Raw genomic sequence first — 14,559 nt, 5'->3', positions numbered from 1 at the left:
TACTGTTTCTGTGAGTTTGAAGCTAGAAGTCTGGTTGCTGTTGGTCTCCAGGGCTGCCTATAAAGGAGGAGGATTGGATATATGGAGCAGGAGGAGCAGGGACACACTGGAACTTGCCAGCTCCTCTGCGAGTCTGTCACTACCTCTAACCAGTGAGGGCCTTCAGAGCTTAGTGATTGCTACTTCACCTCTGTCACCTTGGCTTCTCTTTCAGCTTCTACCTCTATTTTACTTTTGCTGTAAAATAACTCAGTACCAAGAGAGAAGAGAATTCTGGAAAATATTCCAGTGTAACCAGGTTGACAAGAGGATGATTCATCACATAGGAGACAGCTCTCAGATGCACCAGCATATTACTTTGGCCCTGTTACCTCGGCCAAACTCCCCCACTCCTTAGCCACATCATTTTTGGGAGTGTTGCCTGTTTGTAATCTTGGCACTTATGATATGTCTCATGTTACCTACTCTTTCAGGAATATATACTTTTGCCATTTGAGTCTTATTTCTCCTCTTTCCTATGCAGAAGTTCTAAGCCTACATACATTTTTTTCCTGTAAATGCTTTATATTTGGAATAGCAAAAAGGACACACACAGGATCTTTGATAATGTGAAATTTCATATTTTTTCCCATGAATAAAGATATACAGGATAATGGAATGAGTCTTGCTCTGGTTATTTTCATTTTGCCTCAAAACTTAGTGGTTTAGTGCATTTTACTATGTTTATGACTTCTGTGAGTCAGGAATTCAGACAGGGCACAGAAGGAGTAGTTCGTCTGTGCTTCGTGATGTCTAGGGCCTTAGTAAGGAGCACTCAGCGGTTCTGGGTGATTTGACAGGTAGGGGATAGAGTCGTTTGGAGGTGTCATCCTTCCATGTCTGGTGGTTGATGCTGGCTGTTGATTGGGTGAGTCCTCAGCTGGGAATGTGGAGTGAATTTGCATGTGGCGTTTCCTGTGGTTTGGGCTTTCTCACAGCGTGGTGGTCTCAGAACAGTTGAACTTCTCTGGTATCTCAGAGCTCCAGTGTGAGTGTGGTGGGAAGCCACGTTATTTTTTCTAAACTAACCTGGGAGGTCAAGCATTGTCACTTTTGTTGTATTCTGTTGGTTACAGGTGAATCACAAGCCCACCTAGATTTAAGGGGAGGGAGCATAGATCCTACCTCTTGATGGAAGGAGTATCACAGTTGGATTTTAAACATGAGAACATGAAACATGAGAGAGAAGGTAGTGATCATCTTTGGAAAATAAACTGCCACAGGCCCTAAGTTGGACGTTAAGAGACTTAAGGGTGCAAAGATAGCACTGAGGACAGGGTTATAGTAGAGGTGCTAAAGAGAACATGGTCAGTTCTGCCTAAAGAGATCAGGCAAGACTTCTGAAAGGGAACTGACCCCACAAGTTGCTTTCTTGTGCAGTGGAAAGGTTGCTTGGGAGTATCTTAACTTCCCAGTAGAAAAAACAGACTCAGAGACACTAGTGAAGACTGGATAGAGAATTAGTGGTGAAGCCAGACTAAAACCTAGGCATTTAGACATTTGGCCTAAGCTCACACTGGGAAATTTGAATTCTTGTATTTCATGATTATGGAGAGGTTTGGCACAAGTAATAGGAGAAGTTTTTGGGTAATGATAATTTCATATGTGAGGCCACAAAAGCATACCTCTACATATAAAACTTTATTTGATGTATAAAACTTCAGATGTGAGATGTGTTAGATTGATAGAAGGAATGGAAGTATTGAAATCTGCCATGACTGGTATTCATTTTCTCTATTGGTTTTCATTGAGAAAATGTGTAAGAATTCTACCTGCTTCAAGATTTGTATAGTAGAACCAGAAGAGATTCTGCAAGCCTCTCTAAACTGTTAAACATGCTTTTTTGCCTTCTTGTTAATCAGGAAGCCCAGAACCTCATGGCCCTGACCAATGTGGACACCCCATTAAAAGGTGGACTTAATACCCCGTTGCATGAGAGTGACTTTTCAGGTGTAACTCCACAGCGGCAGGTTGTTCAGACTCCAAACACAGTTCTCTCTACTCCATTCAGGTATTGTAAATGAATATGTTTTTTATTTTAGAAAAACTTGAATTCAAGGACTTAGGCAGCATGTTTGCTTTAGTAATGTTTACAGAGAATGAATACTTCCTGTGTTCAATTTTCCTCTAATTTCTTCTTCATAGTAATAAATAATAGTATCCAGGAAATGGTTAAATAGTATGGAGCACCCCTCCCCCCCCTTTTTTTTTTTAAAGATGAAGTCTTGCTCTGTCAACCCAGACTGGAGTACAGTGGTGCAATCTCAGTTCACAGAACCCCTCTGTCTCCTGGGTTCAAGTGATTCTCGTGTCTCAGCCTCCCGAGTAACTGGGATTATAGGTGCCTGCCACCATGCCTGTCTAATTGGAGTGTCCTTTTGCAAAGTTTCGGATCCTATCACGTTATTTTTGAATACTTTATATTTGATTTTAGAGTAGATTGATTCATTTTTAATGATTACATTATGAATTTTATTAAGATTGTAATCCTTTCATGTATGTATTACTGTTGCTTTTCCCCCAGCATTTTATTATGAAAATGTCAAGCATTTAGAGAGGTTGAAAGAATGTGTGGAAGTTATCAGTATTGAAATGGAATCACTTATGTTATATTTTCATGAAAAAGGAACCCTCATTTGCATATGCCCATGACAGAAATTATTGCAGAGATCTTTTGAAAACCACACAAATTCCAGATAAGTTGCTTCTGTGAAGACGTTGCCCTACCAGGTTGAACATCCTAAATCTGAAAACCCAAAATGCTCCAAAATCTAGACTTTTTGACCACCAACAACATGACACTCAAAGGAAATGCTTATCGAAACATTTCAGATTTCAAATTTTCAGATTTGGCGTGCTCAACCAGTATAATGCAAATATCCCCAAATCTGAAAAGATTCCATATCTGAAACTCTTCTGGTCCCACATTTCAGATAAGGGGTACTCTTACCTATATCGGCAATGAAAATAAATGCCATTTCCTGTGCTAAGTCCCTGTAACCAGTGGTCTTTATTTCAAAGCAGTTTACATGGACTTCTCTCTTTTATCATTAAAACCTTCTCCTTGCCCCAGCACCCTCAGATATACCTATGGTCTGTCATAGCACACGTATCCCGCACTGTCATCCCTTGTTGTTCCTGAATAAACTCCTTGTTTTGGAGACCCAGTCTCTCACCTGTTGAAGTTGACAAATGGTAAAGTGAACATCTGTATCATCATGCCACCACTTAGAATCTAAGATTGCTAGTATTTTAGTGTATTTGCTTTATCACCTATCCATCCATCAATTCATCATATTTTTAAATGCATTTCAAAGTAACTTGCAGATATCAGTTTGTTTGATCCCTAAGCACTTCCACGTGCATTAACTAGAATTAGTATTTCTTTATAACTCTTTTGCTTAGTTTTAAGCTGCCATTTTTTAAGAAGAATCTTTAAAATACCAATGTTATGGAAGCATGTAGTAGTAAAATGGAATTGGAACTTATAATGGTTGGAAATATTTGTGACTTACTTTTAAGTGTTAGGATATGTCCTTCTACTGATTATTTAGTAGGGAAAGCATTTCACACTATTACTACACGTGTCATGAGAGCAGAACCAAGAAGCATTGGCTGCCAGTCTTAAGCATTTAACACTTCTTGAACTTCTTGAGAGGCTTATAAGAGAGTGTAATCCCTCTTTTCCTATGTTTAGTTGGCCCTCTGAGGGTTCCACATTCGTGGATTAAACTAACTGTGGATAAAAAATATTCCAAAAAAACCCAAACAGTACAACAGTAAAAAATAATACAAATAAAAGTATAATATAACAACTATTTATGTAGTATTTAAATTGTATTAGGTATTATAAGTAATCTAGAGATGATTTAAAGTACATGGGAGGATATGCAACCATTATATGCAAATGCGATGCCATTTTATATCAGGTACTTGAGTATCTGCAGATTTTGGTCCTGGAACCCATCACTGTGGTTACTTAGGGACAACTGTACATCTTGTTTCTCACCTAGATTGTAAAATCCATGGGGGCAGGGACCATGTCTTACGTGATAACACCTTACCTATCAGGAATAGCTGTCTGGCAGCATCACCATTCTGCAACACACCAATATATAGGAAATAGGCAACCAGGAAAAAAAAGTCTTTGAATAATTAAAATACAGGTTGCTGCAAAGTCTGTGGATCTAGTTCCTAGGAAAATCTCTTAGGCCTCCCTCAGGAGCTTACTTATGTTTAGATGGGATTCTAAAAGTGTGGTATTTGGTTTCTAAACAAAATGTAAAATGAGGAACTATTTAAAGTGTGTACATCAGTAGTAATAACAATGATAATGATGTAAGAGCCAACAGCTTGATAGGGAAGAGACAAAACCAAACTTAAAAGAGTCATCTGTGGTCATTGAGTGTGGTGGCCCATCTCCCTGCCCACTGCATATTCTTAGCTGCCCTAATGTGCCTGGAAAAGGTTGAAATAATGTTTAGTGGACCTAGTTTATTAGAAAGGCAAGAAAATATCAAATGTAATGACTATTGACAGTTAAAAAATAAAAATATTGTGTTTAAATACCATGCTAGCTCGACTAAACATTGATTTTAACCTAGAGATCCTAACGAAACTAGCTAGACAGAATTTCTGGAATCTTTATTTCCTTATTTCCTGTGAAATAATTTATGTGAAAAACATTTGAAAGCACAATCTAAAATATAAGTAGCACTGCTGTTAATTGGGATTCCTGTCTTTCTAGGACTCCTTCTAATGGAGCTGAAGGGCTGACTCCCCGGAGTGGAACAACTCCCAAACCAGTTATTAACTCTACCCCGGGTAGGACTCCTCTTCGAGACAAGTTAAACATTAATCCCGAGGATGGAATGGCAGACTATAGTGATCCTTCTTATGTGAAGCAGATGGTAAATGTCAATTCCCTTTTAATACTCTGAATTTTTTTTTATATATCTCATGGGTGCCAAATTAAAATTTCTCCTGTTAGTTCACATCACATATACCTTAATCTATACACCTGTGGATGCCAAAAAAAGAGAATGATTTGTAAGACTTGATGAAAGAGGGAATCTTTTGGGCTCAAAACCTACCTTTCCTTATGCTTACTAGGTTTGATGTTTGTTGATGTTACTGATGTTTTGTTGTTGATTTTACTGAAGTTTTCTTCAGCAAGGTGAAGTAGAAAGCTAATTGTAAAAGTTAAGTTTTGCTTCTGCCCATGTAATTGCGTTTATTACTTTGCTGTTGGGCCTTATTATCTGATGCCACAGAAATCATTGTGAAATTAAAAAAATAATTTCTAATGATACTGGCTTGTTTTCATTTTAAAATTAATTCTAACCTCATGTATATATTTGGTTGATTTATATATGTTTTTTAAAAGTCCAAATTGATATCAACTAAAGCCACCTGTGACTGGATACATAAGAATTAAACAGATTAAGAACCTCATGCATGCAGAGCATGTGTTTGGACATTTGAGGGATCTAAAGTTGAATAAAGATGTCCTTTGTCCTAAGGAAATTTATATTCTGGGGAGATTGGCAGTACTAAACTAAGTCCAAAAATAATTGTAATATCAGAACATTCTTTGAGTAAAACCAATGTGCTTAGGGTAAAGAAAGGAATAATCACATTTGTTGGGTAACAGGAAAGCCTTAATTGAGGAGATAGGTTCTGAAGGAAGATGGAGACTGTCCCAGTTGGAGACCACAATATGAGTGAGCACAGAGGATGTTTTGGACATAACAACCCATCTGTTCCTCACACCTAGTACATGTTAGGAGTAGTGGGAAATGAGACTGGAAAGGTGAGCTGAGGATGTGGTGAGGATATACTGGGAAAACTCTGGGTACCAGGAGGCTTTTTTGGAAACCAGGGCTTGACTCTCTTTTGCCTACATGGGATTTAGTATTTCTATTAAAAATAAACACACACATACAAATTCAAGTATCTTTCAGAGTGCGTTTTATTAGTCCAAGGACAAACTAACTTTTGAACCTGTTCTTTTCATTTGCTGTTACATTTCAGTGTCAGAAATGTATTCCCTCAAATGAAAATCATAGTGGTCTTTTTTCTGCCCTGGCCTCAAACCTTCTATTGGAATATCTCAGGGTATCTTCAGTAATCACAAGTGAAAGTTTTCGATTGGTCTGAATGTTGGGAAGAAGGAAGAATAGAAAATAAACAAAAGACTTATCTTAGTTCTGAAGTCAGGATTATTTTTCTAGAATTAATACTAGGCTGATTTTTTTGAGACTTTTTTTCTCTTACTATAATTTTTAATTTTTGTAGATACATAGTAGCTGTATATATTTATGGGGTTCATGAGGTATGTTGATATAGGCATGCGTTTGTAATAATCACATCGTGGAAAGTGGGATATTCATCCCCTTAAGCATTTAACCTTTATATTAGAAGCCATCCAATTATACTTTTAGTTATTTTGAAAGGTACAGTTATTTTGACTAGAGTCACCCTGTTGTGCTATCAGTTTCTAAGAGACTCATAAAATACTGGTTGAATATTTAATGTGTATGAATTGAGAAAAGGAGTACTTCTTTTCTACAGGAAAGAGAATCTCGAGAACATCTCCGTTTAGGGTTGTTGGGCCTTCCTGCCCCCAAGAATGATTTTGAAATTGTTCTACCAGAAAATGCCGAGAAGGAGCTGGAAGAACGTGAAATAGATGACACTTACATTGAAGATGCTGCCGACGTGGATGCTCGAAAGCAGGTGGGTAACTGCACTGAAAGAAGTGTGAGTTTGGCTGAATGTGTCAGTAGGCTCGAAGAATGAAGAATAGCCATTAAATGTCTCAAGATCTTTACCTATTTCTTTTTAATATTGAAAAAAAATTTGAAAGTAAATAACGTCATTAATAAGGAATACTAATTTACATAATTAATATACTCAGTATTTTGATGGACATTCTTAAAAATGTATATGGAAATTTAAATACATTCTGTCAAAGTCATTATGCTTCTCTAAAATACACATAGGAAGTCTTTTAGACATTGCTTCAGTCTAGCAAAGAAAAGATGTTATTGGTTAGTCTTAAAAACAAATACATCTTGGTTCCTGGGTAGTGCAATGGTAGGAGCCTGTAGTCCCAGCTACTTGGGAGGCTGAGGTGGGAGGATCCTTTGGGCCCAGGAGTTTGAATCCAGTCCAGGCAACATAGTAAGACCTCTATCTAAACTGGAGTTGGAAATTTAGAGTATGTCAGAATAATGTTAGTAACACTTTGTAGTAATATATGTAATTATTTTCTCATTTGCACATAATAGCACAGTGATATAAGTAGGATCGGTATTACAGGTTGAACATTGCTAATCCAAAAATCCAACATCTGAAATGCTCCAAAATTCAAAATTTTTTGAGGGCTGACATGACACTCAAAAGAAATGCTCATTGAAGCTTTTTGGATTAGAGCTGCTGAACTTGTTAGTATAATGCAGATGTTCCAGAATCTGAAAAAAATCAGAAGTCTAAGATACTCTTGTGCCAGATATTTCTGATAAGGAATACTCAATAAGCTCAGATGAATTCAGGTCTCATGGTCTCAACTTTCTCAGGTCTCATGGTGGGTAAGTGGTAAATCCTAAAGTAGAACTGGTATTATATGACCCCTTTCGGTAAGTCTTGCTGCAGTCCATTGCTGGAGGATTTTAGGAACCTTTAATCTCAGGGGATTGGAGTGAGAATGACATCAGTGGAAATAATATCTTAGAGGGGACCCATGTGAATGTGCTTTTCATTGGGGAACAGAAGATGATACTTTTTGTGTTTAGGTCTCAGCTACTTTGAGTTCCATTTACTCCTTCAGAAATGGCATGAAATTTTAATGTGTTATCCCACGTTATTCATAACAATCAAGAAACGATACGATACATTTTTTGGCTGGCTTTTTGAATTAAAAGTCAGTAATTTGGGGTGAAAGGGAAGAAAGAGTTGTGTTGCGGGAGTCTCTTCGGAGTTTACATTTTCCATTTGGATGAGAAAAGTTTGTTATGTGATGGATGGATCCATGCAAATTTGGAGAATGCTCTCGTAGACAGTGGGAGCTGTTAGTTTCTATTATAATGAGAATGAATAGACATTCATTTTTGTGGCCTTAGCATTGCCTTTCTGCAAACTTAAACTGATTTCTAAACTTTAGCTCTTGAACATACGTGATCTTACATACCAAAGTGTTTTTAGCTTTATTGAGAGATGTCAAATACTCTATAGCTGCAATAAAGGATATAAAAATCATTTTTTAGGCCATACGAGATGCAGAGCGTGTAAAGGAAATGAAACGAATGCATAAAGCTGTCCAGAAAGATCTGCCAAGACCATCAGAAGTAAGTGTTAGAATTTCTGGTTTAGGAAGTTTTAAGTTTCTTTTTATATGATTGCTGCTTTTTACATCATTCATAAAGACTATAAAACAAAATTTCATCTACTTTCTGGAGTATAGCAAAGTAGTTCTCAAATCCAGTCTTTAAAATGTTTCACTAGTACTAGTAAGAATTTAGAAGTAAAAAAATAGAAATTGCTTTCGAAAATGTAAAACTGCTATTTAATTCATGCTGTAACAGGTACTAATGTTAATATATTGCAGTGATATGTTTGGTAATTGTATTTGTTTTAAATTTTTAGGTAAACGAAACTATTCTAAGACCCTTAAATGTAGAGCCACCTCTAACAGATTTACAGAAAAGTGAAGAACTAATCAAAAAAGAAATGATCACAATGCTTCATTATGACCTTCTACATCACCCTTATGAACCATCTGGAAGTAAAAAAGGCAAAACTGTAGCGTTTGGTACTAATAATTCAGAGCACATTACCTATCTGGAACATAATCCTTATGAAAAGTTCTCCAAAGAAGAGCTGAAAAAGGTATGATTGAGCTGGAATATTTCTGTCTTGAGATTTAGTTATTTGTTAGGTGCTGTGTATCACAGACAAATAATGAACTTATTTTCCCCATTGGTATTTATAAACAACTGAAGCATATGATTAGGAGTTACATGTTTAGATTAAGTGTTATGAAAAGGACATGCTTTAAATACCTCCGTCCCCCATGTTCAGTGTGATAGACCTTTATCAAATAAACACCACCAGGGTGTTTTTGTTTCATGGGTGTTAATGGCTTGATTGACAGTTGTTACAGTTGCCATTTTCTGTATTCAGCTCTGCTATCTCTGAATAAAAATTTGATGTCTTTACTACTAAAACCTTGCTTATTTAGAATAATATGAAGAGGTGAGAGAGAGACTAATACAAAAATGTTTACAGATTAAACCTTTCACCTGTTGAAAGAAAGGAAATATTTATTTGCTGAATATACTCCCCTTACATGATTTCCCCCTACTTTTTTGGATAAAGACATGAAGAAATGATTTCTTATATGAAGTGTGTGTCTGGTCTTTTCCTCTGTACACATTTTAATCCTTCTGCTTTGACAGAGCAAACAACTGTGATTGTAAATAGAAATCTCCACAATTGTATAAGAAGATAGAGTGGGTCTCATAGTTGGAAGCAGAGTGGTCATAGCTTAAGTCTTCTTTTCTTTAGCCCTTCAGCCCTGAGGAGCAGTGAGACTCATGGATTTGGAATGAGCTCCTGGTTACTTAGGATAAAGCAATAAGATTCTTACAGACTCTCCTATCTTCTCTCCTGCATTCTTCCTCTTTTCTTCCCCTCTCACAATTTCTTACTTTGTATTTTCTTTATCATATAAGTAATACATATTTATTATAGGATTTTTAGAAAATAGAGAAAGGAAGGGGGGTTTTGATTTATATTTCAACAACTTGTCCCTGATTTCAGAATAACTTTGAGTCACTCATTTTTTAGTAAGTGCAATAGGGAAACTGACATCTGTTGAGTGCTTACTCTGTTGAGCACATTTAATCATTGAACTGGGATTGAGAATCAGGCTACGAAATTGATACTTGCACAGTTTCCTCTTTTTAGAGTTGAAAATATGAGGGGAAGAGGAATTTAGGAAATAAGTTTTCCTAAATTGTATGTATGGAAACCTGAAACAAAGATCACATTGGGCCGGGCGCGGTGGCTCAAGCCTGTAATCCCAGCACTTTGGGAGGCCGAGGCGGGTGGATCACGAGGTCAAGAGATCGAGACCATCTTGGTCAACATGGTGAAACCCCGTCTCTACTAATACAAAAAATTAGCTGGGCACGGTGGCGCGTGCCTGTAATCCCAGCTACTCAGGAGGCTGAGGCAGGAGAATTGCCTGAACCCAGGAGGCGGAGATTGCGGTGAGCCGAGATCGCGCCATTGCGCTCCAGCCTGGGTATCAAGAGTGAAACTCTGTCTCAAAAAAAAAAAAAAAAAAAAAAAAAAAAAAAAAAAAAAAGATCACATTGTTGCTTTTGGAGATTCTGTAGAGGATAAACCTTAACAGAATTTATGAAAAATAATAATTCTAGGTCTTGGTTTGGAATTGTGTGAAACAAAGTAGTTTAAATATTCTCTCATGTTTTATTTATCTGTGTATATTTCTCTTTGTTCCAAAAAGAATTTGAAGCAGCTATTTACTTAGCAGATTATTTATGGATAGTTTAAAGATAACTTAGCCATATTCTCTCCTAATGATTACAAGATCTGAACTTGTAAATTTACTGTGTACACTTACAGAGTAAAATAGCATTTCTCTTTTAATAAAGTGTCAGATTTTCTTTTTCTTTAATGTACTTTAAAGTATGTTAAAATTGATTTCTTTCCATTATTTCCCTTAAGAGTTAATGTTTAAGGGTCCTTTTTATCTTCTATAGACATGATTTTTCATTTTTTTGTTAAAATTTTTTGTTTATTGATCATTTCTCTTGTTTTTTAGATTTTGATGTGTTTATTTTTAATATTACTGGAAAGATTGAAAGCCTTCTATAAAGCACAGAAGGTTGTTACCAGTTTTTCATAAGCCATGAAGTAAAGGGCTAGAAAAAAATTCATATGCTAATGGAATTCTGTGAGTCTGGCATTGGGCTAGGCTCTATGGTGTATTGTTCACTTAATCCTAATAACAAACACATCTGATCTTAGGTCAACATCATAATTGTTTGGAAAGCTATTTTCAGCTGAGAAATGGGCTCAGATAAATCAAGCAAGCTCAGAGAGCTGCTTTAATGTTAAAGCTGTGATTTGAACCCAGGCTGGTCCAGCTATCCCTCTCATTCTGTCATTTTACACTGTTTTCTTTAGTAGTGAACTAAGCTGGTTTATGATCTATCATCTGATTCATGCCCCAGTCTCATTATCTGGCAATTCCTTCAGGATGAGAGAAATGGCACTTGACAAAAAGATGCCTAGCTCCCCTTTGCTAATTATTATGTGAGGTCCTGCACTTATGGTGGAGTGGGAGAGTGGAAGGAGTACACACAAATTGATGCCATTTGTATTCTGCCTTATCTGCTTACTAACAATGTGGTCTTAACAAGTTGATTAATCTCTCTGAGCCTTAGGTTCATTAGCCTTTTTTTTTTTTTTTCTCCTTTTTTGGGACCGAGTCTTGTTTTGTCGCACAGGCTAGAGTTCGGTGGTGCAATCCCAGCTCACTGCAATTTCCACCTCCTGGGTTCAGGTGATTCTTGTGCCTCAGCCTCCTGAGTAGCTCGCATTAGAGGCATGTGCCACCATGCCCTGCTAATTTTTGTATTTTTAGTAGAGAGGAGGTTTTGCTGTGTTGGCCAGGCTGGTCTCAAACTCCTGGCCTCCTTATCCACCCACCTCAGCCTCACAAAGTGCTAGGATTACAGGAGTGAGCCACGTGTTGGGCCTAATTTCATTAGCTTTTAAATGAGGTTAATATTGGCTAATTTGTAAGGTGATTGTGACCTTTGGAGATAATGCAGGTAAAACTTTTAAACCTAGTTTCTTGCAAATAATAGGTACCTGAGAAATGGCAGCTGCTGTAATAGTGAGTGAAAGCAAAGGATGTTTATGCTTTTGAGGAAACATGGATGCTTGACTTTTAAAAAGCAATCTGCATTGACTCAAAGGCTTTTTAAGCTGTTTTTCTTAGGTATTGTTATCCCCACTTCCAAAAAAACAACCAACCGAAATTCCTTGCCTTTGGCTCAAGGAATGAGGGAAAAAATGAGTCTCTTAACGCTCTCTGGATTATAGCAAGTGTTTGTAGTACTTACACTTACTGAAATTATTATTGTAAACAGGCCCAGGACGTTTTGGTGCAGGAGATGGAAGTGGTTAAACAAGGAATGAGCCATGGAGAACTCTCAAGTGAAGCTTATAACCAGGTGTGGGAAGAATGCTACAGTCAAGTTTTATATCTTCCGGGGCAGAGCCGCTACACACGGGCCAATCTAGCTAGTAAAAAGGACAGAATTGAATCACTTGAAAAGAGGCTGGAGGTTGGTATCCTTTTAAAATTTTAATTTTAAATGTACCTTGATGAAGATAATGAATCAAATAATGCCACTGAAAACAATCTCAGAAAAATACTCTGAGATGCTTATTGCCTTTTTAGTTCTTGGAGAAAACTACACTTAAGTGTTAGATCTTCCTTGGCCTTGTTCATTGGGTTTTTTGTTTTGTTTTTGTTTTAAAATAATTGTTGGCCTTCATGACTAAAGAGTGCCCTGCAAGTTGACCACAGGTCAATCAGAACCTTTAGATGTGGGAGCAAGGAGCCAAGAAGCCTCAGAAGAGTGTAGGTCATTGCTAGCATAGCCTGTTTGCTCTAAAGAGTAATCTCAGCAGTACCAAGGAGTTTTCTTTTTATAGCAAAGAGAGCACATTTACAAAAGTTAAATACAATTCTCTTCATCCTTGGGTTACTGTAAGTTTGAGTTAGGTAGGACAGAGCTGGGTTCTCTAGATAGTGGCTTTGATGATTTTCCTTGTCTGTGAAAATGTTGAAACATACTAGATGCAGTTTCAGGACATGTGGTTTCTTAATACAGTCTGCATATTTTGAATACCAGAATCTGTGTAGACATTTTGCCAATGGCATGTAAATTGTGGTTCGTAGACCACCAGGCTGCCTTGAGCTTTCTTCTTCTTCTTTTTTTTGAGACAGAGTCTTCACTCTGTTGCCAGGCTGGGGTGCAGTGGCGCAATCTTGGCTCACTGCAACCTCCGCCTCCCGGGTTCAAGCGATTCTCCTGCCTCAGCCTCCTGAGTAGCTGGGACTACAAGTGCACACCACCATGTCCAGTTAATTTTTGTGTTTTTAGTAGAGACAGGGTTTCACCATTTTGGCCGGGATGGTCTCGATCTCTTAACCTTGTGATCTGCCCACCTTGGCCTCCCAAAGTGCTGGGATTACAGGCATGAGCCACCGCTTCTGACCATGCCTTGTGCATTCTTAATGTTAATCCTTAGGGGTGTTTATAAGGCGAAGGTGGGATGGGAGAGAAGGGGTACTTCAGGCAGTCATATGCAGAAGATGGCCTTGGTTTCCTCTTTTATGTCATTACCAGTTTCCCTTTACAAAAAGCACATCTAAAAATATTTTTATTTAGGGTTAAAGCCAGAAATAGTAAAATCACTTGGGGTGATGGGGACTGTGTGGGGCTGGGGAAATGAGGGGGGTGAGAAATGAGCAGGAAAAAGCAGTATCTTTTTATTTCAGTTATTCTGAGTCTTAATTTAACCTTTAAGATCGCGGCTGATGTTTAATCCCTGTGAACCTCTTTTTTCTCCAGTTAGTGAGAAATTACTGGTTCTTGGGTAAAATCTTAGCAGTTCAGTGCCGCTAATTATTTGTATTACCAACTTCCAGCAGGGTGTGCTGTTGCTCTGTGTTGTGATTCAGTGTTAAAGCCAGGGAAAATAGAACATCAGTGGTTAAATTGTAAGTTACATTTTTTTGTTGTGTAGGCTTCATTTCTTATAAATGGTAGTTAGCAGTGTAATTGTGAACTAAGGTCTGCATCATCATTGATTGAAAAGCTATTTGGAAAGCTTTGTATCATTTATATATAAATACTTAGGTTTCTTACTTAGTATGAAAATCTTCTCATTTGAGGTGGGTAAACTCTTTTTGCCGCAAATGGCAAGAACATTTCATGCTTTTTAAAATGGTAGAAATTTTTTTTCTCCCTAAATCTCATTTACTTTGTTGAGGCACTAACTTTCATGACAGCAAATAAATGTGTCACACAGTGAGTGGTGCCATAAAGTACAGTAATTTTTATTTCTGTGTTGAATTGGTCTTATGAATTTTAAAGGGAAAAATACGGAAAGAACGACTGCTGTTCTTTTGGAGATTTATTTGGGTCGTTTATGAGCAACCATTAAAAACATGTGGTTCTCTTTGTTCAGTTCAGTACCAGGAACTGAAATCTTCCGTTGAACTATTTTTGTTGAAGGATTGGTGATTTTGGAGAATATTCATAAAGCAGTCTGAAGTCATTTTTCTTTTCTTGACTCTTGGATAACTTACTTTATTGTTTACCCAGCTAGTTACTTTTAAATAATACTTAATCAAGTCCTTTAATTTAGTAAACTATGCTTACTTCAAATGAAAGTTCATGAAATCTT

At 37.2% G+C, this 14,559-nt stretch overlaps 1 protein-coding gene across 2 annotated transcripts in view; it reads left to right on the top strand.

The window, feature by feature from the left end:
* CDC5L (cell division cycle 5 like) overlaps positions 1–14,559 on the top strand; it is a 62,223-nt gene that overhangs the window by 27,375 nt on the left and 20,289 nt on the right. For both annotated transcript variants that reach the window (XM_021676066.2, XM_064361005.1), the window contains exons 9-14: positions 1,902–2,050; positions 4,787–4,949; positions 6,613–6,777; positions 8,307–8,387; positions 8,686–8,928; positions 12,228–12,425. In XM_021676066.2, the coding sequence (XP_021531741.2) occupies positions 1,902–2,050; positions 4,787–4,949; positions 6,613–6,777; positions 8,307–8,387; positions 8,686–8,928; positions 12,228–12,425 (999 nt within the window). The remainder of the gene's footprint in view (positions 1–1,901; positions 2,051–4,786; positions 4,950–6,612; positions 6,778–8,306; positions 8,388–8,685; positions 8,929–12,227; positions 12,426–14,559) is intronic.

Source organism: Aotus nancymaae, unplaced genomic scaffold (genome assembly GCF_030222135.1).
Source record: "Aotus nancymaae isolate 86718 unplaced genomic scaffold, 86718_ANA_hifiasm-v0.15.2.pri h1tg000040l, whole genome shotgun sequence".
Classification (NCBI taxonomy): domain Eukaryota; kingdom Metazoa; phylum Chordata; class Mammalia; order Primates; family Aotidae; genus Aotus; species Aotus nancymaae.
The sequence above is the reverse complement of the archived record's forward strand: the minus strand, read 5'-3'. Positions and strand labels throughout refer to the sequence as shown.